Source organism: Gorilla gorilla, chromosome 23, assembly GCF_029281585.2.
Source record: "Gorilla gorilla gorilla isolate KB3781 chromosome 23, NHGRI_mGorGor1-v2.1_pri, whole genome shotgun sequence".
NCBI lineage: Eukaryota > Metazoa > Chordata > Mammalia > Primates > Hominidae > Gorilla > Gorilla gorilla.
Genome location: NC_086018.1, coordinates 16556221 through 16580577, shown reverse-complemented (window position 1 = coordinate 16580577; position 24357 = coordinate 16556221). Strand labels below are relative to the sequence as shown.

General features: G+C 57.2%; 3 protein-coding genes across 5 annotated transcripts; 2 read left to right on the top strand and 1 right to left on the bottom strand.

Annotated features, from left to right (window-relative positions):
* Positions 1-584: 584 nt before the first annotated feature.
* GSC2 (goosecoid homeobox 2) lies at positions 585-3934 on the top strand. The gene is made up of 3 exons (XM_055374934.2): positions 585-843; positions 952-1205; positions 1773-3934. Exons 1-3 carry the CDS (start codon positions 585-587, stop codon positions 1875-1877), a joined length of 618 nt encoding a protein of 205 aa, XP_055230909.1. The 3' UTR covers positions 1878-3934.
* A 2224-nt stretch (positions 3935-6158) lies between these two features.
* Positions 6159-16802, top strand: ESS2 (ess-2 splicing factor homolog). 3 transcript variants are annotated; one of them, XM_055374931.2, is made up of 10 exons: positions 6159-6360; positions 7979-8147; positions 8240-8335; positions 10845-11014; positions 11140-11257; positions 11577-11710; positions 12537-12639; positions 13423-13532; positions 15589-15704; positions 16262-16802. In XM_055374931.2, exons 1-10 carry the CDS (start codon positions 6226-6228, stop codon positions 16539-16541), a joined length of 1431 nt encoding a protein of 476 aa, XP_055230906.1. In that variant the 5' UTR covers positions 6159-6225; the 3' UTR covers positions 16542-16802. The 3 variants fall into 3 exon arrangements, with proteins under 3 accessions (XP_055230906.1, XP_055230905.1, XP_055230907.1); XM_055374930.1 differs by having other exon boundaries at positions 6174-6360; positions 10842-11014; XM_055374932.2 differs by lacking the exon at positions 6159-6360 and adding an exon at positions 6401-6743 and having other exon boundaries at positions 10842-11014.
* Positions 16803-18517: 1715 nt separating this feature from the next.
* Positions 18518-20939, bottom strand: TSSK2 (testis specific serine kinase 2). Its single transcript, XM_055374933.2, has one exon. The coding sequence runs from the start codon at positions 19818-19820 to the stop codon at positions 18744-18746; it is 1077 nt and encodes a 358-aa protein (XP_055230908.1). The 5' UTR covers positions 19821-20939; the 3' UTR covers positions 18518-18743.
* Between the last annotated feature and the right edge of the window lie 3418 nt (positions 20940-24357).

Genomic DNA, 24357 nt, shown 5'->3' with positions numbered 1-24357 from the left:
AGACCCTGGCTCCGAGGTGGCGGGCAGGTTCGGGACCCGAGCGCGGCGGGATCGTGCGGTTGCCGGTGGTGTTGGGCCCCATGGAGGCTGCGGTCCAGGAGTTTCGGGTGGGCGGCTAGGCCGGGCTTCTGCAGGCGTGCTGAGCCGCCACAGTAGGGCCCCAGAGGGGACGAGGAATTAGGCCCGGCCGAACGAGGGGGAGCCACCAGAGGCTGGGCCGGGAGGCACCGCCGCGCTCTGGGGAGCTGCCAGGGTCGGGGCGCCCTCCGAGCGGCTGCCAGGCGCCGCGGGCGGCGAGGAGGCGGCCCTCCGCCCCTTCCCCGCCGGTCGCCCTGCCCGCTTGAGCGGCGGGCGCGGGTGGGGCAGGAGGACGCGGGGCGGGGTGGGGGGCACAGGGCGCCCACTCCGCAGCGCCCCCGTTCCCCGCGCGCCGAGGCAGGGCCGCCGCAGTCGAGGATTAGCGCGTTCGCGGCCGGCGCTGCGGGATTAACCCGCGTGGACTGGGCGCCCGGCCCGGGGATTACTGCGCGCTCCCTCCCCGACGTATATATTCCCGCGGCGGCGGCGCCCCGGCCGGGCCGGGCATGGCGGCAGCGGCTGGGGGCGCGGCGAGCCGCCGGGGTGCCGGGCGGCCCTGCCCCTTCTCCATCGAGCACATCCTCTCCAGCTTGCCCGAGCGGAGCCCCCCGGCCCGGGCCGCCTGCCCACCGCAGCCTGCCGGTCGCCAGAGCCCCGCGAAGCCAGAGGAGCCCGGGGCGCCCGAGGCTGCGCCCTGCGCCTGCTGCTGCTGCTGCGGCCCCCGCGCGGGGCCCTGCGGGCCCCCAGAGGCGGCCGCCGGGCTGGGTGAGTGGGCGCGGAGCGGGGCGCGGGGCCCGGCGGTGCCCGGGGCGCGGCGCGGTGGGTGCCGAGCTTGGCCCCAGCCCTGCGCCTCACCGCGCCCTCGCTCCGCAGGCGCTCGTCTGGCGTGGCCGCTGAGGCTGGGACCGGCGGTGCCCTTGTCTCTGGGTGCGCCAGCCGGAGGTTCCGGGGCGCTCCCGGGCGCGGTCGGCCCGGGTTCGCAGCGGCGCACGAGGCGCCACCGCACCATCTTCAGCGAGGAGCAGCTGCAGGCGCTCGAGGCGCTTTTCGTGCAGAACCAGTATCCTGACGTGAGTACGCGCGAGCGCCTGGCCGGCCGCATCCGCCTTCGCGAGGAGCGCGTGGAGGTGAGTGCCCCGCCCAGCCTTTCCCCGGAGCGCGCGGGCCGCGGCTACACTGGACTGGGGTCCTGGCGGGCGGGCGCCCTTTGCAAAGACGGCCTCGGCCCAAGCCCCGCCCTGGTGCGCCGGAGGGAGGAGGTCCCTGGACGGCGCTGGGCGTCCGGGGGTAGGAGGAGCGGGTGAGAGCAGGGAGGTGCCGCGGGAAAGGAACCGGAGGGCTACTTTTCTTTTCTTTTGTTTTACATTTTCCCCTGGTGACGAAAGAGGCGCGCGTTCACGTCCGGAATTTGGGAAATTCAGAAGAGCCCGGAACCCAAGAAGGGGCGTCGTGGTCGCCGCCAGCTGGAGGCTGGGGCGGGTACTAAGGGGGTTCCCATCTCGCGTCCAGACCCACCGAGTTTGTCCGCAGCGAATAAGGGCTGGTGGCGCTTAGCCGCGGCCCGGGTGTCGGCTCTACAGCGCCGTCCACCCACACCCCTGTCGCGAAGCTCCCCTCTCGGTCCCTGTGGGACCCTCGGGAGCCGGTGGGACGGAGGACCTGGGGCTAGGGCTGAGCATTCCCCCCATCCCCAGGTCTGGTTCAAGAACCGCCGGGCCAAATGGCGACACCAGAAGCGCGCGTCGGCTTCCGCGAGGCTCCTGCCCGGCGTCAAGAAGTCCCCCAATGGGAGCTGCTGATGACTCTAGGAGCTGCCCCTGGGTTCGGCCACCCTTTTTGGGATCTTTGGAGTTGGCGCTGAGAGAAGACAGGTCTACCCGAAAAGGAGCTGGGAGAGTACACCCGCCGCCTCCGCCCGTCTCCACAGCCCTTGCCTCCTTCAGCTCGTGCTGCCGTGGCGCTGGGGACGGTGCTTGGTGTTCCACGGCAGTGGGAGTGGCGAGTCCCTTGGGGGTGGGCTGGGGCATAGAGCAGTTTCCTCAGCCCCCCACCCCCCGAGAGACACTAACTCCACCGCAGGAGGGGAACCACTCCGTATCAACACGGGACCCAGAATCCTCCGCAGTGGAGCGTCTCTCCGCACCCCGGGACATGCTGGCCTCCCTCTTCTCAATGTGGACATTGACCCAACTTGACCTGGCCCGTCCTCCCCCAGCGGGAGGGGGGATGGGGTTCGTGTCTGTGCAGTCCTGGGGTTGCAGGCTTCCCAGGCCCTGGGCTGGGTCTTGGTATCTGGACCTGTAGAATAAGAAGGTCGCAGGAGCGATTCCAGGAGCCCCTCCACAGTCCCTTCACCTTCGAGCCTCGCGCTGATACTGAGAAACAAGCAACTTCAAATACCACAGAAGCCGCCCAGAGTCTCAAGTCCACCTTGGCTCCACTCCCACACCCAACAAGGAGCTGTCCCTTCTTCTTCCTTCCCAGCGAGTGGTTATTTAGGGTACAGCTGTCTTTGAGAGGAGCACAGCTCAGCGATCCTCAGTCGGTGCTCCCCAGCAGAGGGGACTGCTCCACGGATGGTGGCCTTGGACCCCTGGGGTCCAGCCCTGGCCTCTAGGCTACTGTGAACCTGCCCATGGGTGAGGGTCCCCTGCTTCCTGCTGGGGTTTTCATGCTGTGGGCTCGGACTCCCTCACAGCAATATGTGCCATCCTAGGGTAGGGCAAGAGGAGGTTGGATTGGGGAGACCCCGCCCCTGCTGCCTGGGAAGATGCCTGCCCTCCCCTTCTTTATCCTGGCCCATGGCAAAAGGCACAGTGGAAAGAAGCCTTAGATTCCCCAAGTAGGCCCTACAGTGGGTCCAAAGCGTCTCACATCCCCCCCAGCTGGCTTGAGCACCTCGTTCTGTCTCCTTACAGGCCCTGCAGGGAATGGGGCCATTCTACCTGCAAGAGATGAAGTCCATCTCTAAAAGCAGGACTGCAGAAGCCAGGGCTGCAGCTCCCCAGATACCCCAAGGCTGGCCAGCTTGGATAACACCAAGCAAGCATGGTGTCCCCAGTCAGAACTGCCCTGACACTGCTGGGTGTCCCTAGCATCCCCGCCTCCACCCTTAGCATGCACACAAAGCCCTTCTCCCTGAACCCTGGTCTTGCCCTTGGGGACTGAACAGACTACCTGTGGACATGCCTGTGTCCCAGTCAGCTCCCTTGCAGCTGGGGACACTCGCATCTCACAGGCTCCAGGCCCCTTGAGTTCCTTGGTTGAATGGCCATCTGTCATTGTTTTGGGAGCCCCGATCAGAGCTTGTGGAGCGCCACCTTCCAGGGCTCAGTGGCTGTGTTGCTCTCCTGAATTTGCTTCTTGAGCTCTAGCTGCTCCTTGGCAGGCTGACCCCCCACAGCAGGCTATTAACATAGGCATCCTTCAGGCTCACACCCAGGCGCTCGCTTCTCATCTTCACCCTCTTCCCGGTTTATCTTTTACCCTCAGACTCCAATTCCCATCTTTCTGCCACATTTACATCTCAAGCCAGGCACTTCCCCTGAGCCAGGTATTTATCTCCAGCTGTCCCCTTGAAGCCCACAGACTCCTTAAGGTCACCTTGTCCACAGTGAGCTCTTCTGTGCAAACCAGGCACATGAGCCAGAGAGCTAGCCGCCCACCCGAAACTGGTCCCTGGACCCCTCCCTCTCCTGATCATCCACTATACCCAGGCTGACAGGAAGTCAATTTTACTGTTTATCAATAAATCCCAGAATCTCTCCAGCTCTAACTGCACCAGTCTGATGTAAGCCACCGTCACCTCTCACCTTGACCACTGCAACTGTCTCCAATCTTGTCCACCTGCACCACACTGGCTCTGCTTTTTTGTTTGTCGGTTGGTTGGTTTGAGACAAGGTCTCGCTCCATCACCCAAGCTGGAGTGCAGTGGTGCAATCATGGCTCACTATAGCCTCCAGCTCCTGGGCTCAAGCGATCCTCCCCCATCAGCCTTCTGAGTAGCTAGAACCACAGGTGGGCACCACCACACCTGACTAACTTGAAAAGTTTTTTGTAGAGAGGTCTTGCCATGTTGGCCAGGCTGGTCTCAAACTTCTGACCTCAAACAATCCACCAGCCTAGGCCTTCCAAAGTGCTGGGATTATAGGCATGAGCCACTGTGCCTGGCCTGCCCCTTCAATTCAGAATAAAGACAAACCACCTCACCATACCCTACAAGGCCGTGTGCAGCCTGGCCCTGCCTCTCTGGCATCATCTCACACCTCACTGCAGTCTGCATTTCCAAAGGACTTCTTTAGAACTTGCCTTGCTCCCTCCCACCACTAGGCCTGTGCACATGCTCTTTCCACCTGACCATTGCCGATTTGTTGTCTTTTGAATTGTCTTTTGAATCTGCAATCACTTTCTGCCTGGGGAAACTTCTCTGACCTCCCGAACTAGGTCAAGATTCCCCAAGTACAAACTCTTTTCTTGCACGGACACAGCTGCAATTTTACACCTGTTTGTGTGATGATCTAACAAGTGTCTCTGTCTTCCCCATTGCACTGTCACTTCTACAAGGGCAGCAGCAGCACGCTGCACTTCAGTGAATGAAGGTATCCCTGTATGTTGCAAAAGCAAAATTGTATTAAATTGTTCCAGGGCGGAATTTATTTGTCCAACACAATTCACATCTTCCGTTTGGGAAGAAATTCCTTAAAAATGCCGAGGCAATTTTCTGGTCCACTTGAATGTTAATTTTTTTTTTTTTTGACAGAGTTTCACTCTGTCACCCAGGCTGTAGTGCAGTGGCACAATCTCTGCTCACTGCAGTTTCCACCTCCTGGGTTTGAGTGATTTTCCTGCCTCAGCCTCCCGAGTAGCTGGGACTACAGGCACCTACCACCACTTTGTATTTATTATTATTTTTTTTTTAGTAGAGTTGGGGGTTTCACCATGTTGGCCAGGCTGGTCTCAAACTCCTGACTTCAAGTGATCCACCTGCCTGGGTCTCCCAAAGTGCTGAGGTTACAGGCGTGAGCCACCGTGCCTGGCCTTGAATGAGAATGATCCCTCTTCTGGGAAGCCCACTCTGGCATTTGGGGGCCCAATAATCTTTTTTTTTTTTTTTTTTGACAGAGTTTTGCTCTTGTTACCCAGGCTGGAGTGCAATGGTGCAATCTCACCTCACTGCAACCTCCGCCTCCTGAGTTCAAGCAATTCTCCAGCCTCAGCCTCCCGAGTAGCTGGGATTACAGGCGTCCACCACCATGCCCAGCTAATTTTTTTTTGTGTTTTTAGTAGAGATGGGGTTTCATCTTGTTGGCCAGGCTGGTCTAGAACTCCTGACCTCAGGTGATCTGCCTGTCTTGGCCTTTCAAAGTGCTGGGATTACAGAATAATCTTTAGACATTTCTTAATCGAACCACTGTCTTGTTCTTTCTTTTATCTTTTGTTAGATAACTATAAAAAAAAAAAGATTGTTTTGGCCGGGCGCGGTGGCTCACGCCTGTAATCCAGAGACCAGCCTGACCAACATGGAGAAACCCTGTCTCTACTAAAAATGCAAAATTAGCTGGGCATGGCGGCCCATGCCTGTAATCCCAGCTACTCGGGAGGCTGAGGCAGGAGGATCCCTTGAACCCGGGAACTCCGGTGAGCCGAGATCATGCCATTGCACTCCAGCCTGGGCAACAAGACCGAAACTCCGTCTCAAAAAAAAAAAAAATTGTTTTAAGGCCCTTTTCTTGCATAAAGCTTGAAACTCCTATATAAGTAAATTTCCTGGTGTGTATTTTTGTAGAATAATCTCGAAGCATACATAGTTCTTACTTGTGGGAAATTAGAATTCTAAGGCCTTTGGACGCTGCAAAGCCAGAATTTCTCGCGTGAAGAACACGCCCTATAGCATCCTCCCCGCCACCTCCACAGCACCCCCTCGTGTTCACAGCATTGACAAGCATGAATAGCGCGGGGCGGGACAAGGACTACATCTCCAATAAAGTCTAGCATTTATAGTGACGTCATAACGGAGCGCGGGCTGGCTTTCTAGAGCCACAGCTTTTCCATTGGCTAACTATTGGAGGCGCCTGCGCAAATGGTGCAGTCCCGCCCCCTCCACCCTGTGACGCGCCTGCTGGGCCCGAGCTTTTTCCTGGGATAGCGATGGAGAGGCCGGGCGCATCAGCTTCGTCCTTGTTGCTTCCCGCCGCGTCCAGGCCCCCGAGGAAGCGCGAGGCGGGAGAGGCTGGGGCTGCGACGAGCAAGCAGCGGGTCCTGGACGAGGAAGAGTATATCGAGGTACGACCTCGGTGCGGACGCCGGCGACTTCTGGGCCCATCCTCTGCTTCAAGCTCCTCTCAGGTTCCCTCTCTCGGGTCTTGACACTCCGTCTCCTCGTGGAAGTGGAGGAGCCGGGTGTGGACGGTCCCACGAGTCAAGTAAACAGGGCAGAGGAAGACGTCTGTGGTGGAAGAGGCTGTAGTAGTGTTGTCAGGGAAAAAGAGGGAGCGGCTCTCTTTGTATGGGACGGGGGTCAGGGAAAGAAGATTTTCTGTTAAAGTGTGAGTAGGAGTTTGACAAACTGGAAGGATGGTGGCAAAGAGGGCTTTCTAAAGAGCGGTGGCAGCAAGTGTGAATGCTGGGGTTCCTGGAAAGAGACCGCAGTTGTGACAGCATCTCGAGTGAGTGGACCTCCGTCGCCCCACCACACGCACACAGAAGGAGGAGCTGAAACGGGGATTGGCGGAAGTCAGTTTGGTTTTAGACCTGTTTAATTCGGGACACCTTTTGGGATATGTAGATGGATGGCTTTAGCGGACGGTTGGGTGCCCAGATATGCAGCTCGGGAGCAAGGTCTGGCTGGAGGTGCAGACTTGGGAATCTCAACTTGTGGTAGTGACTGGCTGAAGTTACTCAGGAAAAAGGTTTATTTTTATTTTATTTTTTGAGACGGAGTCTCGCTCGTCGTCCAGGCTGGAGTGCAGTGGCGCGATCTCGGCTTACTGTAACCAACCTCTGCCTCCTGGGTTCAAGCCATTCTCCTGCCTCAGCCTGCCGAGTAGCTGTGACTACAGGTGCCCGCCACCACGCCCGGCTAATTTTTGTATTTTTAGTAGTGGTGGGGTTTCACCATGTTGGCCAGGCTGGTCTCGAACTCCTGACCTCAGGTGATCCGCCCGCCTTGGCCTCTCAAAGTGCTGGGATTACAGGCGTGAGCTACCATGCCCCGCCAGGAGAAAGGTTTAGATTGGAAATAGAAAGTCATGTGTGGAATGAAAGTGACAACACCCACATTGGTCTGGCTTGTGGGGAGCCAGCAATGGAGAATGAGAATGACCAGAATGACCAGTTAGCAAGGGCGAGAGAGAAGGGTTTCACGGACATCAGAAGAGTGTTTAGTAATGTTAGAGGTTGCAGCATGGCTACCATATGGGATGCTCAACCCCACTAGAAAGTGCCCTCAAGCTCCCTCAATCCAGCCCCAGTCATTGGGGAAGTAGAATTTGAAGGAGGTTCAGCAAGTGCCTTAGCATGTACAGCAGTGGACCTGTGAGGCAGGAGCACCCAGACTGCAGCTCTGACTTTTTTTTTTTTTTTTTTTTTTTTTTGAGATGGTCTCGCTCTGTCGCCCAGGCTGGAGTGCAGGGGTGTGATCTTGGCTCACTGCAACCTCCGCCTCCCGGGTTTAAGCGATTCTTCTGCCTCAGCCTCCCAAGTAGCTGGAATTACAGGTGCCTGCCACCACACCCGGCTAATTTTTGTATTTCTAGTAGAGACTGGGTTTCACCATGTTGGCCAGGCTGGTCTTGAACTCCTGACCTCATGATCCACCTCCCTTGGCCTCCCAAAGTGTTGGGATTGCAGGAGTGAGCCACCGCGCCTGGCCTCTGACTTTCATTCTGATCTCTCCTTGCAGGGCCTCCAGACGGTCATCCAAAGGGATTTCTTTCCTGATGTGGAGAAGCTCCAGGCACAGAAGGAGTACCTGGAAGCTGAGGAGAATGGAGACTTGGAACGGATGCGCCAGATTGCCATCAAGTTTGGCTCTGCCTTGGGCAAGATGTCCCGGGAGCCCCCGCCACCCTGTATGAGGACCCTGTGGGTGGCGGAGAGGGGAAAGCCTGCTGAACTGTCGCTTCAGGCTCGCTCTAATTCTTATCCCCCTCCCTTCCCCTAGATGTGACTCCAGCCACGTTTGAAACCCCTGAGGTGCATGCAGGCACTGGAGTGGTGGGCAACAAGCCCAGGCCCCGCGGCCGAGGCCTGGAGGATGGTGAGTGAGGGTGCCCTCTTTAAGTCACATGGTCAGGATTGCCTGGGAATCTTAGCCTGTGAGGCCCTGAGGGGGTGGTCCAGAGGGCTGCAGGCCACATCTTGTTCCTGAGGGGTCTTGCGTAAATAGCAGCCTGTGAAGTCAAAGGACATTGGTCTAGGTGGTAGAACATCTGGGTCCAGCTCCCACACGTGGCTCGCCTCTGTGAAATGGGACTCTCACCAGCTCTCACTGGCTTTTCTGCTGTGTTCCAGCCCTGCCCTGTGGGCTTCATGGATGTTGGAAGGCCCCTTTTGTTACTATCCTGAAGATGCCTCAGGGCCTCTCCATTTGTTTCCTTCATGTTGGTCACTTCCCAGATAACTGCATGGCTCACTGCGTTTCTTCCTATAGATCTCTGCATAGGTGTTAACTGTTCAGAGAAACTTTTCTTGACCTGCCAGTGTAAAGTCACAACACCACTGGTGCTCTGTGGCTTCCAACCTGGCTTTGGTTTTTCATCACAAGACATTTTATTTTATTTTATTTCATTTTATTTTTTATTTTTTGACACGGAATCTCGCTCTGTCACCCAGGCTGGAGTAAAATGGTGTGATCCCAGCTCACTGCAACCTCCACCTCCCAGGTTCAAGCAATTCTCCCTGCCTTAGCCTCCCAAATAGCTGGGATTACAGGCGCCTGCCACCACTCCTGGCTAATTTTTGTATTTTTTAGTAGAGACGAGGTTTTGCCATGTTGGCCCGGCTAGTCTTGAACTCCTGACCTCAGGTGATCTGTCTGCCTCGGCCCCCCAAAGTGCTGGGATTACAGGTGTGAGCCACCGCGCCTGGCCAAGACATAACGTTTTAAAGGCATTTCTGTTTATGGTCTCTTTCCCTAATTGGCATCCCTTGCACAAGAACAGAAGCTTTGTTTTGCTTTCATCTGTATGCTCTGTGTTGGGAACAGCACACGTGGTGTTGTGGGCCTTGCACAGATACACATGGAACAGATGAAAGAGTTGTCATCTTCAGCATGTTTGCTGGGACACACAGCTCTATATGGTAATATCATGACTTGATGGGGGAGTCGGTTTAGGAAAGGGCACTCCGAGTCCTGTTGAATGCAAGTGTTCTGCATGCCATGGGACTTCTGTGTTGTCAGGCCCTCTTTTCATCAGTAGTAGAGTGTCAGTGCATGTATAGACAAACGAGACACTCTTTCTTATCAGTTTCTAGACTCCACTGTGCTGGAGTAGCACAGATGTGTGTTTGCACAAACATGCAAACATGATATTTTTTGCTTTACAATCCAGCTTTTTCGGCCATTAACACAGTCCTTGTTGTCCTTGAAGCTTGATTATCTGTTGAAATGTAGCTTGTGCATCACAGGGCAATTTGTAGATTTTTTTCTTCTCCTTTTTTTTTTTTCCCTATAGAGATGAGGTTTCATTATGTTGCCCAGGCTGGTCTTAAACTCCTGAGCTCAAGTGATCCTCCCACCTTGGCCTCCCGAAGTGCTAAGATTACAAGTGTGAGCCATCATGCCTAGCCAATTTGCAGATTTTCAATACCTGTACACCTACATGCCAGTAAATATAGGAATTCTTTTCAGAACCTAAGTGGTAGGAACCATCATCACGTTTACAGGTGAGGAAACTGAGGCTCAGAAAGGCAGTCACTTCTGCAGGTCTCAGAGATGGTCAGGGTTTCACTTCTTATCTCTCTGAGATGAATGGAGTTTCTGACCCCTGTCCTCATCCCGTGGGTCTTGAACTTGTAGCCACTGTGCCTTGTGCATAGCCTCACGTGTAGCAGGTGGTCAGGACTGTCACTAGACTTGAAGGCAGAGCTCTCCAGGTGGCCCCACCGAAGTTTGCACCACCACACGCAAGCACCAGGGCACCACCTCAGTGGGAGTACCACTTTCCATGGTGGCAGGGTTGGTGGGGGGGGGGGGGTGTTTGGGGTTGTGGCTTAGCACCTGTGAGGCCCCATCCAGAGGACTAAGTCATATGAGATCCCTGGAATTGGGGCTCGCTCTCAGGTCAGGATGATTAGGCGATGACCACCCACCTGTAGTACAGGTACCGGGAAGAGAAGAGTGGGTAAGGTAAGGAAATCCTAGGGAGTGAGGGAGAGCCCCAGGGATTTGGAGGCCTGGCACCCACAGGCCTGGCACCACTTTGGTGGGGGAGGAGCCTGCCTGTGATCACGAGCTCTTGCTCTAACACCTGTATAGCTTCCTCCAGTCTGAATCAGACCACGTAATTCCCTTGGCATCCAGCACATGAGCGGAGCTGGCCCTGGATCTGTAGGGTACCACCTGAGGGCTCTCTGGGCAGTCAGGGTGGGTGGATTCTGCCCCCGTGGGGAGTCCTTGGCAGTGTGGGCTTTCATGGGCAGAAGCCAGGACCAGGGGAGAGGATTCCAGCCCTGCATGTTGGGGGCTATGATTCCTGGGCCTGGGTGTCCTCCTCTTTCCTGACTGCAAAGGGTGCTGTGTTCCTCCTCCCACAACCCCTAAGCAGGAGAGGCTGGAGAGGAGGAGGAGAAGGAGCCGCTGCCCAGCCTAGATGTCTTCCTGAGCCGCTACACGAGTGAGGACAATGCCTCCTTCCAGGAGATCATGGAGGTGGCCAAGGAGAGAAGCCGGGCACGCCACGCTTGGCTCTACCAGGCTGAGGAAGAGTTTGAGAAGGTGTCTCTGGGGTCTGGGGTGTCACATAGGCGTAGGCACTCTCTGTGGTGTTTGGGGAGCCCCAGGGCCATGGGTACAATGCCCAGGGGCATCTCTGACCATCACTTTTCCCCATGTGATTGCAGAGGCAGAAAGATAATCTCGAACTCCCGTCAGCAGAGCACCAGGCCATCGAGAGCAGCCAGGCCAGTGTGGAGACCTGGAAGTACAAGGCCAAGAATTCCCTCATGTACTATCCAGAGGGTAAGTGGTGGGCCTCGCAGCCAGATGGGGAGGTGTTGGGTAGAGCTGCGTGTGTCTGGCTGTGTTTGGAGCAGCCTTCCAGGTGTGTATGGCCGTGCCCCCTTGCAGTTTGGGCTTCTGATGTGTACTGGTCTGTCTAAGGGTGGACAGATCTGTGTGAGGTCAGCAGTGAGTGAGACCCTCTCCAGCGGCACTGGGGCCTGCGTTCTGCTCAATGCTTCTGTTCATCTGGGAGTGACTTGGCCGAGAAGCGGGCTCCTCATGCTCGTTAGGCTGCTGCCCTTCTGACACCTGCTGCTACCTTTGCTTCATCTGCCAGGTGTCCCTGACGAGGAGCAGCTGTTTAAGAAGCCCCGGCAGGTGGTACATAAGAACACACGCTTCCTTAGGGACCCCTTCAGCCAAGCCCTGAGCAGGTGCCAGCTCCAGCAGGCAGCCGCCCTCAATGCCCAGGTGAGCAGGCGGGTCAGCAGGGCCGCATGGGCCAGGTTGGGCAGGGCTGCCTGGGGGCAGGCATGATCTCTCCCATCTCTTTGAGCTTGGCAGAGCTCAGTGAGTGGAACCATCTGGGGCCCTGTGCGGCAGGATCCTGAGTCTTTCCTTGGCCCCAGTGGGCTTCCATTGAACACTGCCTTGGTCACACACGTTCTGTAGGTCCAGATCTGTGCCAGCTCCCTTCATGGCAGGGGCATGAGAGAAAAGGGACTGCTGGGAGTGAGCCCCAGGCTGGCAGCTGCACGCCCACACACCGGGCAGGGAAGCCAGAGAGCCGCACAGGGAGCCCAGCCCCAGGGGGTGGCTGGGGTGGGACAGGCCCTGGGTTGGCAGAGAGCAGAGGCTTTCTGAGTCTGGGAGCAAGACGAGTAGATACTCTCTGATGGTGACTGTGGCAGTCACGGGGTTGAAGTGGGGAAGGCAGGAAGAGACTAGAGCATAAGCATTGCCTGTCATCAGCATTGCCCCCTGCAGGGGCCTGGCGTCAGCATCCTCTGGAGTTGCTGGGATAGGCGCAGCTCGAGCTGAGGCCCTGGCACCTCCCTGGATGGGAGGAGGGGGCTTCCCTTGCTTGGGTACCCACTTTGACAGGCCCTCAAGGTCTTTTGGGGGGTTGGGGCAGGGGCCCTCCCTCTCTTTCTCCAAGAAGGCTGCCAACCCCAGAGCCCCAGCCTTGCCCTGAGGAGAGGAAGTGTTTCCAGCATGTTCCCACGTGTTTGCCCACCAGCCAGCTGTCGAGCGTGGGCTGCAGTCCCCCTGATGCCAGCCTCTCTGCTTGTTCCAGCACAAACAGGGCAAGGTGGGCCCTGATGGCAAGGAGCTGATCCCCCAGGAGTCCCCTCGAGTGGGTGGATTTGGATTTGTTGCCACTCCTTCACCTGCCCCTGGTGAGAAAAGTGCCCACTGGCAAGTGGGTCTACTGCTGGGACTCCCTGGGGGAGGTGGGCTTCTCAGTCGGCCCTGGCCACTCCTGGCCTCTACCTGGCCTGCCCCACACCTTGTGTAACTCAGGGACCTGGTCTCCTGTCTGTACAAGGCCCTAGAGGCCAGGTGTCCAGGCTGCTTGGGGCCATGGGTGGGCTGGACTCTCAGGCAGACCTGGCCTGAGACGTCCTGGGATGACGTATCCTGTCCTGGTCCTTACTTTGATGTCAGTGGGTGGGGGTGTGTGCACAGTGCTTATGAGTCTAAGTCTACCTAGCACTGCAGGGTGGGAGGCCCAGCACCTCGGGGGAGGTGAAACTCAGGTGGTCCTGTGGCATGCGTGGGTGTCCCTCCTGCACTCTGGCCTCTGTGCTCTTGGGTGCTGGTGCTGTGTCACAGGCCAGGGCATGTGAAGGCACCACAGGTTTGCCTGGGGTTCTAGGAGGTTTGGGAGCCCTGGAAGGCCTGAGTGTCTCCTCCTGCATGGTTGGGGGAGACCTTCCAGAGGCTTGTAGGCTAAGCACATGGCTGTAGGGCCTTGAGCCTGCCTCGGGCCTGCTGGGAGCTTGGCATTTCCCTTTCGGAGGATGGAGGTGCCAGGGTTCCAGAGTCCTGGGGAAGGAGAGAGGGCTAGCTGCCTGCCTTCGTATTAGCTGGGATGCACATTGGGTGAACGAGCTGTGACTGGAGGGGAGGGTGGTGGGGAGTCCTCTGGCCTGAGGTGGTTTTGGGCTCTTTGTCTGCAGGTGTGAACGAGTCCCCGATGATGACCTGGGGGGAGGTTGAGAACACACCCTTGAGAGTTGAAGGGTCGGAAACCCCCTACGTGGACAGGACGCCGGGCCCAGCTTTTAAGGTGGGTTGTGGTGATGGGGGAACTGTGTGCGACCGGGGTGGAAACCTCTGGAGCCCTGAGTGCCTGTGGCTCAGGACTGAGCACTGGGATCGGCCCCCAGCTGCTGACGGGCAGAGTGCTGGCTTTTCTGAATGCCAGGGTGCTGAAGGCAGGTGTGGGTGGGTGGACCTGTCACAGAGGGATTTGGGGGCGTAAGGACTGAGACACCAAGGCAGGGAGTGGCTTGGGCCCTCTGGATCCTGGAGGCCGGGTGCTGTTCATGAATGAGGCAGGATGGTCACAGACACGTCAGGAGCTCTGCAGGCCTGAGGGCCATAGGACGAGGCTGTGTGCTTGTAGAGAAGTCCCCTGGTTACAGAACACGATTGGGACACGCTGGATTACACGGCTCAAGCCTGGTGTTGTAGGAGTGGTCAGGGTGGAGTGTGTGAGGCCCGGCACAGACCAGGGGAGGCTCTTCGTGGGCTGGGTCAGATACAACAGGCCTCCCCATACCACTGCGGGCCTTTCCCCAGAATACTTAGTAGAGGTAACCCATGTCCAGACAAAACATAGGGAGAGGTTCTGGTTACCTTGGTTCTAAATCGTCTGGGACACAAGGATAACCAAGGCAAACGTGCGAGAGGGATAATGAAGAGGATGCCGTGCTGTCCAATGTGAGAGCGCAAGGCAAGGGCTGAGGTGCTTCTGAGGTATGCCTGCCGCTGCTTCGCAAGTCTCCAGGCCAACAGTAAAAAGAGACATTCTGAAACAAACCATGATCCAAGTCAGAATTTAGGGCCCAATAAAGATGGCAACTCAAATTGCACTGAATAGCAGAGTATTTAGAAATGAAGGGAGCTGGGTCCTTAGGATGTGTAGCAGCATACATTGTGGAAAGGTGAAAAGGTTACATGTAAAAACAATAACCATAAAACAACCAGAAGAAAATAGTGGCGAATATTTAGTTTGATTTTTGGGTTCAAGTGATTCTCCTGCCTCAACCTCCCAAGTAACTGGGACTACAGGCGCGTGCCACCACGCCCGGCTTATTTTTGTATTTTTAGTAGAGATGGGGTTTCACCATGTTGGCCAGACTGGTCTCGAACTCCTTGGCCAGACTGGTTTCGAGCTCCTGACCTCGTGATCCACCCACCTCAGCCTCCCAAAGTGCTGGGATTACAGGCGTGAGCCACTGCGCCTCGCCTCTTTTTTTTTTTTTTTAAACAGATAGGGTTTCACTCTGTTGCCCAGGCTGGAGAACAGTGGTGCAATCATAGCTGATTGTAACATTGAGCTCCTGGGCTCAAATGACCTTCCAGCCTCAGCCTCCTGTGTAGCTGGGACTAACAGCATACACCACCACGCCCAGCTAATTTTGTGTGTGTGTGTGTAGAAATGAGGTCTCGTCATTTTGCTCAGGCTGGTCTCCAACGCCTGAGCTCAAGTGATCCTCCCACCTTGGCCTCCCAAAGTGCTGAGGTTCCAGGTGTGAGCCACCACTCCCAGCCTGTAGTCTAATCTTAAATTAGGAGGGACTTTCTAAACACAAAAGCAAAGGAAGAAATCACAGATGAAAATAACAAATACAGCAGAAAATGTTATAAATGAAACAAATGTAAATGAGTGAAAAAACATGTGCACAGCGTAGCGCAGTTGACTTGACACAAGGTCTTGGCAAGGGTCTTCTGAGTGACAGCAGCAGAAAAGGAAAATGAGCCCCTTGAGAGCAAAATAGGCCACAGGCACATGGGGAAGCACCCAAAATACAGAGCGCCGATAAAGACAGAGATGTTCAGTCTGATAATCAGGGAAACACTAAAACAGACCTCTTTTTCCTGAGAGATTGTCAGAGGTCATGGTTTTGGGAGGAACACGAAGACGGGTGAGGAGTGCTGGGCCCTGGGCAGGTCAGGTGGGGTTTGGGGCTTTCCAGGGGCTTTTAGTGGGAGGTGGTGGGTTGTGGGGGTTTTGTAGGCAACAAAGGCTGGCACCCACCACAGTGGCTTTCTGTGTGAGGGGCTCCCTGGCGTGTGGCAGGCCTGGCGCAGCTACCCACACACCTGCTACCTTGTAGATCCTGGAGCCAGGCCGCAGGGAGCGGCTGGGGCTGAAGATGGCCAACGAGGCCGCTGCCAAGAACCGGGCCAAGAAGCAGGAAGCCTTGCGGAGAGTGACGGAGAATCTGGCCAGGTGAGGGGCCACCTGGCTGGTGGGGAAGTGCGAGGGTGGCTCTGGCCTGCTCCTGTTCGGCCCCTGCCCTGACCGTGTGGAGGCATGGCCCACGCGGCAGAGTCCAGGGCAGGTCCACGGGGTTCTGCAGTGGGTACTGTGGCAGCTCCTCTATCCAGAGCATGGCCGCATCTTCTCTTTCCTCCACGTCCTCTTTGACCCATCCCTAAGAGGCATCTTTAGGCGTGTGGTCCTGCTGGGAGCTTTCATCAGCCCTGTGGAGAGAGTCGTCGTTCCCCTTGGAGAGGGGTGGGGACTCCAAGTCTCAGAGGCCTGGGGGTCCACCCCAGCCCCCACAGCCAAGGGTGGTGCTGCTGTTTGACCTCAGGTTTGACCTGAGCGCTGCTGTTTGACCTCAGGGATCCCCCGCATTTGCTGCCATGCTGGCAGTGCCGTCCTCCTCAGCTCAGAGTGACTGTGTCTCTGCCCAGGCTCTTCCTGGGAGCCAAGGGAGGCCCTGCTGCCAGCAGCTCTCAGCCCACCTAACCCTGCCTCTCTCACCCATTCCTCCACCCCAGCCTCACCCCCAAAGGCCTGAGCCCAGCCATGTCGCCAGCCCTACAGCGCCTTGTGAGCAGGACGGCCAGCAAGTACACAGACCGGGCCCTGCGGGCCAGCTACACACCATCCCCAGCACGCTCCACCCACCTCAAGACCCCGGCCAGTGGGCTGCAGACCCCCACAAGCACACCGGCACCTGGCTCTGCCACACGCACCCCTCTCACACAGGACCCGGCCTCCATCACGGACAACCTGCTGCAGCTCCCTGCCCGGCGCAAAGCTTCGGACTTCTTTTAGAGCCAGGCCTGGGCTGGGCTCATAGACGCTTCACGGAGCCTGCAGGGCAGCTGTACACCCAGCAGAGGACTCCAGCCTTCTCGGGGCCCAGGCCTGGGCCAGAAGCTGTTGACTATACCAGGAGTCACTGGAGAAAGGGGCTGTGCTGGGGCCAGGCTGGCACAAGGCACACATGCCCACACCACACCCCAGGGCCTTGCCAAGCTGTTTGCTGTTTAATTGGCCCCTTGAACTGTCATTAAAGAACACCTAGGTACAGTCTGGGGGGTTGCCTCTCCATCCTGCTCCCCACACGAGCCCTAGCCTTGCCCTGGGGCCTGCATCACGTCTCAGGACTGCGGGGCTTGAAGCGAGGGGCCCCCCAGGTGGGGAAGCTGCAGGTAGGGCGGCTGTGGGAGCACCGGGTGACTGGCGTCGCTTTCTGCGGCACTCGGAACCTGTGTTCTGAGTTGAGCTCACATCCTGCAGTGCTTTCTGCTTCTCTGGGGGGATATGAAGGAGAAATGGAGCCCTTGGAAGTTGTACCCTTAGGTTCACCTGCAGTTCTGGGCCCAGGTCTGCAGCCTCCACTCTGGGCTTGCCCGCTGTGAGGTGCACTGGTTATAGGACTGTGTGGGGGCTGCATATCAGGTGATCTCAGCCATCACCTTCTCCCAGCACCTGGCTTCCAGCTCATGGGGTGGGACTATCCCACTCACCCCTCTGCTATAGGCACTGCCCATCTTATGCTGCTGGCCCTGGCCTCACCTTGTCACTTCCACCAACAGGAGCTCCCAGATAACAGTAACGTGGGCCCCAGGCTCCAGGCAGACCTGGCAGGTGCTCTGTGCACTGTGGGCACACTTGCTCATTGGCCAAGGATGTGGGTGCCTGACCCTTAGGAGCCTGGTGGCCTCACGGTCCTATGCCTGCTTCCTGCGGAAGTGGAGGGGCCCAGCTGGGCCCAAGACCAAGGTCTGGTTCCTAGGCCTCAAGTGGAGGTCACAGATTGTGCACTCAGGGTGGGGGTCTTGCTGCTCAGGGACATACCTGGCCTCTGCTCACACCGGGATCCTTCTTGTTTGAGTGTGCCCAGCCTGTGCTAGGTGATCTTCTCTGGTCGTCTCCCCCCTTCTCTAAGTGCTGAAGTTCTCTGGAGGCCGGTGCAGGGCCTGATCTCTGCCACCTGCCTGGGGCCACTGCTAACCTGTGTTCCTCAACAGTGAGTTCCTGCACGTTCCTGGGGTGGCTGAGCTCCGGATGTGCCCTGGGACCTGCAGGTGGATGTAGGGTTGCTGGACAGATCAGGCTGGGACTCTTAAGGGGTGGGGGACGTGGGGCCTTCGGTGCTTTATCCCCTAGGAAAGGGTGCACGTTATCCCAAGGGAGCCCCCAGGAAGTGGGGAGGGAGGGGGGAGGAGCATGTCTAGGTGCTGTCCACCTGGAGCACTTGGCCAGCAAGTGGGCCGCATGCTTTGGGAGCAATGGGTGACCCAGCAGGAAGCACAAAAGACCGGCCAGTGTGCCATCACCAAGGGCTGCTGAGCAGCTTGAAGAGCCACTGGGTGGGGAGGGCACACGGGGAGGTCTCAGCTGGGGCTGCCCCTGGAGGACAGGGCAGGGAACTTGAGGGCTGAGGACAGAAATCTCACATGACTCCGGGAAATAGAGGAAGAGGAAGATGCTGAGCGAGGGACTGTGAGGGAGTGGGGGTAGGTCAGAGGGGGCTGAACTGCAGGAGGCCAGGGGGAGTCGTGGACCACTGGAGCTGGCCAGCCCCAGGGCGTTGGGGACAAGGCCAGGTCAGAGGGAGACAGTGTGGGCCTGGTGGGTGCACCCTGGCAGAGGCCCTCTTGTCCCCCACAAGGCCAGGCCACACTGTGAGTCTGCCTGTACCTGAGCATCTGTCCTGTGCTCCTAGGCCGGAGACCATTGTGTGTCAGGTGGGGCGGTTGGCTGAGTCCCAGAGAAAAACACTCCTCACTGGGCACTCTCGATGCTTGCACACACCCTGTGGTTTATTTGGTGGTCAGTAAGGAACGTCTTTGCTACTAAGTGGAAGAAAGCTAATGGAACGTAATCAAAATAGTGGTTTAATTGATGAATTTTACTTGCACCTGTGCCTTCTTCAGATCCTACCTGCCTACTTAGTTTACGTGAAGGCCGACTGCACCATGCCCCCCAACCCCGACCCCCACCACACACAACGGGGCCATTGTCATGCTAGGTGCTTGCTTTCCCCACCTCAGCTCCGGAGGTGTGATGGTCTTTGGCCCTGGAGGTCTCGGCCAGCCTGTCCTCCATCCTGTTCTCGTTCTCGGGCACCACCAGCAGCCGGTGCTGGGTTTTGGCTCCAAGCTTGTGGTCGGGCCGGTGGTCGGGCCTCAAGCCTGTCTTGGTGTCCAGTTTGCACTCAGCGCGGTACTTGCCCTCCCCCTCCCTCTTGAAGGAGGCAGAAGACATGGCTTTGGGCTTGGGGGGCTGCAGCCACGAGTGGCTGAGGATCTCATCGATGTGGAGCCGCTGGCTGACGTCGGGCTGCAGCATGCGGTAGATGAGGTCCTTGCACTCGCAGGTCAGGTTCTTGGAGCGCGGGAAGTCCACACGGTGCTCCTTCTGGATACGCAGCATCTTCCTGATGTCGGAGTCGTCATAGGGCATGGAGCCACAGACCATGATGTACAGGATCACGCCCAGGCTCCAGATGTCATACACCTTGGGCTGGTAGGGGATGCTCTGCAGCACCTCGGGGGCTGCATATGCTGCCGACCCGCAGAAGGTCTTGCTGAGGATGATGTGCCCATTGCTGTCCCGCAGGCAGCGCTTGGAGAAGCCAAAGTCAGACAGCTTGATGTTGAAGTCCTTGTCGAGGAGAAGGTTCTCGCACTTGAGGTCCCGGTGGACGATGTCCAGGTCGTGGCAGTACTTGACGGCGGAGGAGAGCTGTCGGAACATCTTGCGTGCCACGTCCTCATGCAGGGCTCCCCGGCACTTGATGAACTCGAGGAGGTCGCCCTGGACGCCAAGCTCCATGATGATGTAGATCCGTCCGTCAGAGGTCTCAAAGATCTCGTAAGTCTTGATGATGGAGCCGTGGTTGACAGTTGCCAGGATGTCCATCTCCCGAGGAAGGAATCTCTCCACAAAGTCAGTAGGTGTTTTCTTGCGGTCGATGATCTTGACAGCCACATTGAACTTGAGGCGCTCAGAGTAGGCAGATTTGACTTTTGCGTAGGAACCCTTGCCAAGATTGATGCCTACGATGTAACCCTTCTTCCTTAGGACTGTGGCATCGTCCATGGTGCCAGGAGCGACTGGCGCTGCTGCCGTCTACATCCCCCCGTCACGTGGGCCAGCAGGCATTGTCCTCATTTACACTACCGGAGGCGTCTGGCTGGGCTGCGCTGGGCTGGGCTTCGACTCAGGGGTGGAACACTCAGCATTGTCTCCGGGTGACTTCAGCGAATGAACTCATAAAGCCAAGGAGTAGGGGCGGGGACTGGGCTGAGGGGGAACAGGGTCTCTGGAACCGTGGAAGCCAGGCTGGTCTGGCAGGAGCACCCACTCCCTGCCCGCTGGAAGGAAGCCTGTCCCCAGGACAGGACTCTGGTGGCCCTGCTGCTGCTGCTTGCGTTGGTTTCCCTGTCACAAGCCAAGCCGGAGGGGAGGCGGCCCACATCCAGCCTGTTTGCATCACCTGGCTGTGGGGACTGACCCTGCATTGGTCTTTGTCCCACTAGGGTGGGTTTCCTGCAGCTTCTTTGGGCTATGAAGTAAAGCACCCCCAGGGCTGTGTCCTTGGTGTGGTAGGACAGTTGTCCCTGACAGTCACCCAGACAGGCCTGCATAGCACCCCAGTTACACAGACAGATTTCCACAGCACTGCCTTACCATTGAGCACATAGTTAAATCTAGGGAAATCAGTGCCCAGACATCAAAGCTAGAAATGATACATGGTCAGCAGGAGCCTTGCATGGGCTTCTCTTTTGCTGGAGCAAGCCAAAATAATAGGAATGGTTTTACATTCCTAGTGCCAGGACCCATCTCGGGTCGACAAAATCTGAAGACAAGTTAAGGGAACAGGCAGCTGTTTGAATAGATTGATTGGATAGTCTAAGGCAGCTCTCTGGACCAAGCTGTAAAGGAGATAAAATCGAAATAATCACTCTGGTACCACAGTAGACAGGCGTTGAAGGCACTGGGCCCCTTTTAATCGGACTCAGCAAGCATTTTTTTTGCCTCTGACCTTCTCCTTGAAACAAAATTAGTTACCAGTAGACTTAGATGATTACTGTACTGCATGTAGGCACATAACCCCAACCTATATAAACACTAAGAAAATTGTAGCACTTTGAGTTGGTCTGCTGGAATTATCTCCAGCCTTCTCCCTGTATCCAGTTACAGTAATAAATTCCCTTCTTTCCTAGTTTGTCTGCTTCTCGTTATTAGGCCTCAAGAAAATGCAGCTGGACCTGGCTTGGTTCTGGGAACAGTGGTACCTGGGAGGGACTGCCCTGGACCAGTCAGGCTGGCAGTGGTGCCAAGCCTGGTAGACGAAAGCAGCTCTGTGTTTGGGAGCAGAGGCGGCAGGCCCCTCAGGGTAGAGAGCCGGGCAGGTGAGTCGATGCTGCTCCAGCGAGCAAGGGCCTGTGTATGGGGTGGGTCGGGGCTGCAGTGCATGCCAGCTGGGTGCCCAGGGTCCAGGGCAGGTGGCTGCATGTCTGAGGGGTGGGGCAGGGCCTCCCTTGGGTAGAGGTGGCCGGAAGGCACCCAGGCAGCAGAGAGCCTGGGAGAAGAGAGGGCTTTTTCTGAAAGTGACTGGAAGTAGGAGGGAAGTGAAGGAGTCAGGGCTTTTTCTCTAAGCGGCAGGCTGCCCCTGCAGGTGCAAGACAGGAGGAGGGCCGTCCCAGTTGTGTTTCAAGATGGTCAGTGGCAGAGAGAGAGAGACAGAGAGAGTAGAATTGGCTCTGAGGTGAGGGTGGGGGCCAGTGCCTTTGACCAAATGAGAAGAGGCTGGGCCAGGGTGGGCCTCAGGATCAGCAGGAGACAGAGAGGGTCAGGTCTTAGTCTTGTTTGCTAGTCTGTGAGTGGATGGGCCTTGGTGCTGGGGAATCCTGGGGCTGAGAGCGCCCAGGCCATGCACTGCAAAGACCAGGCACTTGGGTGAGGAGGGGGTTCTGAATCACGTCAGTTTGGGCCTTTGTGTGGAGTGAGCAGCAGTCGCCTGTTGGAACCCTGACATTGAGTAGCATTTACGTCTCGGGCTGCCTTTTGCACCTGCAAACAGTGTGAACATCCTGTTTCAGGGCTGGTGTGTGGATTTGTGCTTTGGGAAATGTGGCATCCTGTACATGTCTCCTCAGGTGCGTTGGACTGATGTTCATTTGTCATCCATCACAGGCATCCTGGATTCACAGGGAGCAGCTGGGACAGATGAGCTGTGTGTTCAGTGTTTAGGGGAGAGGGAGGAAGGCCTGTTCCCAGGTGGGGTTTAGTCCTGGAAGGTTTCAAAGAGGAAGTGATGTTGGAGCTGGGGTGCTGGGGATCAACAGACTCCACAGGGTTGACAAGACGGGCAGGACATGTCAGACAGATGTGACATCTTGGCCCTGGCATGGGTGTGTGGACCCACTCCATCTGGAGTACACAGGGAGCACCCTGTGTTTGGAGGTCACTAGGGAGGATTGCAGAAACAGGGCAGCCAAAGTCAGGATGCCAAGCTGAGAGGCTCAGATGGGCAAGGTGGGCCGACGTGCCCACAGTGACTGCCTTCCAGCAGTGACAGCCTCCCAGAGTCCCACCCGAAGCTCTTTATAGCATCGGTGGTTAATAGCTTTAGTTTGATGCTTTCTTTTCTCCTGGGAGCCTCTATGGCTGAAATGACCAACACTTCACTCCTTTTTGTCCTAGAAGGGGCTGGCTATGAAAATTTGCAGGCCAGGACCCAGGAGCATGAGACCTCCCACTTACCACCCCCTGACCCTTTCCTTTGCTCCCCCAAATGCCCTATCTGAGACACTTCTCTGCATATCTGCTTCCTCCCCTCCCCCTCCCTCACCTCCCCTCCCTTCCCCTTCCTTTTCGATGGAGTCTTGCTCTGGCACCATGTCGGCTCACTGCAACCTCCACCTCCCAGGTTCAAGCAGTTCTCATGCCTCAGCCTCTCGAGCAGCTGGAATTACAGGCAAGCACCACAATGCCCGGCTAATTTTTGTATTTTTAGGAGAGATGGGATTTCACCATGTTGCCCAGGTTGGTCTTGAACTCCTGGCCTCAAGTGATCTGCCTGCTTTGGCCTCTCAAAGTGCTGGGATTACAGGCATGAGCTACCGTGCCCTGGCTGCATATCTGCCTTCTTGCCAGACTCTACCAATGCCTTCTCCCTCTTTTTGTGCATTCTACTTCTTCACCTCCTGAGGGTCTCTCTGGTTCTTGGGGGACATGCCAGAAGAGGCAGGTGTCAACATTGCAGAGGCAGAACTGCCCGGGCATGGAGTGGGCCGCTTCATCCAGGAAGCACACACAGGGCCAGCACTCCTGGTATGTTTGACAGAGAGCGTTGGATTCGACTTGGGGACCTCCAGCGTTGCTCCTAGGGTTGCAGTCCTGTTAGCAAGGTACCTGCACACTCTGAGAAATCCACTTCCCTCTGAACCTTCCTATCCTTTATAAAGTAGACACCTTTTTACCTATTTGTCCCCCAAGCACTGAGGGTCTGCCCTGGATGCCGAGGTACACTGATGAGCTAGACCACCCATGCCGTCCTGGAGCCCAGAGGCGAGGGAGGCTCAATCACACCAAGTGTGTGTGCGCGATGGTGGCTGTGCCACGCATCAGAACCATGGTGCTGTGAGGACAGGGAACTGGGGATTGGACTTTGGGAAGCTGGGGAAGGCTGAGGTCTGAGGAACTAGCCAGGTGGAGAGGGATGAGGATAGCTATTACATGTGACGGTTTGAAGGGATGTGGCTTGGCAGGAGCACGGACAGGCCATGGAGGAAGGCCCTGTTAAGGTCCTGGTCCTAGCACCTCTGAGAATCCTTGAAGGGGTCTGAGCCAGGGCTGAGCCACCTACAGGAGTCGCCCGGCATGGCGAGGCCACCTGTGGAGGCGTCACCTGGGCCTCCTGCCCTGGGCAGTGTGATCTCAGACAGGTGGCCCACTCCCTCTGAGCTGTTTCCAGCTGTAAAGCTCAGAGCAGGAACTCCTCCTGCAGCCCCTCCCACCCGGGCTTACCTGGCTGAGCTACAGTGAGGCTCCCAGACCTGCTTGCCAGCCACTGCCCTGAGGACCAGCGCAGGCCCGCGGGGATAATTGAGGAGGAGGACCCAAGAGCCATTCCTCAGGATGTCCCACCCGGGCCCCCATCCCAGCACTCTGGGCTCCCTCTCCACCATGAGTTTCTTGGTGGGAAAAATAGGGTGGCCCCTTGAGGCCTGTTGGCAGAGTACACAGTGGCAGGCTGCTGAGAACCCCTAGAAGGCTTTATGGAGGCCTCAGCCTCTCAGCTGAGCCTGGAGAGCTGGACAGAGTCTGCAGGGGCGAGTTCCCTGTATGATTATGGGCCGTGTGTGTGATGGGGGCGCAGTGGTGAGGCCTGGTGCCCAGAGGCCAGGGGAGGATGCACTGGGCCACAGGAGGACCCCAGAGGCCAGGGTAGGTTCCTCCCCGCTGGGCAGTGGGAGCCAGGTTGGTGGGGGATGGCTCTGGACACTGTCGGAGGTGGTGGGAGGGTTGGGGTGGAGGCCTGAAATTAAACCACGTGGAAGGGGGCTGTGAGAATATGAGGAGGCAGGTGGACTTGGGGAAGAGTGCAAGGAGGGCCAGTCCAGGCTCT

Coding starts and splice junctions, on each gene's coding strand:
- GSC2 (XM_055374934.2), top strand. CDS start 585: ATGGCGGCAGCGGCTGGGGGCGCGGCGAGCCGCCGGGGTGCCGGGCGG. Junction 844..951: donor AGAGGCGGCCGCCGGGCTGG/GTGAGTGGGCGC, acceptor CTCGCTCCGCAG/GCGCTCGTCTGGCGTGGCCG. Junction 1,206..1,772: donor TTCGCGAGGAGCGCGTGGAG/GTGAGTGCCCCG, acceptor CCCCATCCCCAG/GTCTGGTTCAAGAACCGCCG.
- ESS2 (XM_055374930.1), top strand. CDS start 6,226: ATGGAGAGGCCGGGCGCATCAGCTTCGTCCTTGTTGCTTCCCGCCGCG. Junction 8,148..8,239: donor CCGGGAGCCCCCGCCACCCT/GTATGAGGACCC, acceptor CCCTTCCCCTAG/ATGTGACTCCAGCCACGTTT. Junction 11,258..11,576: donor CCTCATGTACTATCCAGAGG/GTAAGTGGTGGG, acceptor TTCATCTGCCAG/GTGTCCCTGACGAGGAGCAG.
- TSSK2 (XM_055374933.2), bottom strand. CDS start 19,820: ATGGACGATGCCACAGTCCTAAGGAAGAAGGGTTACATCGTAGGCATC.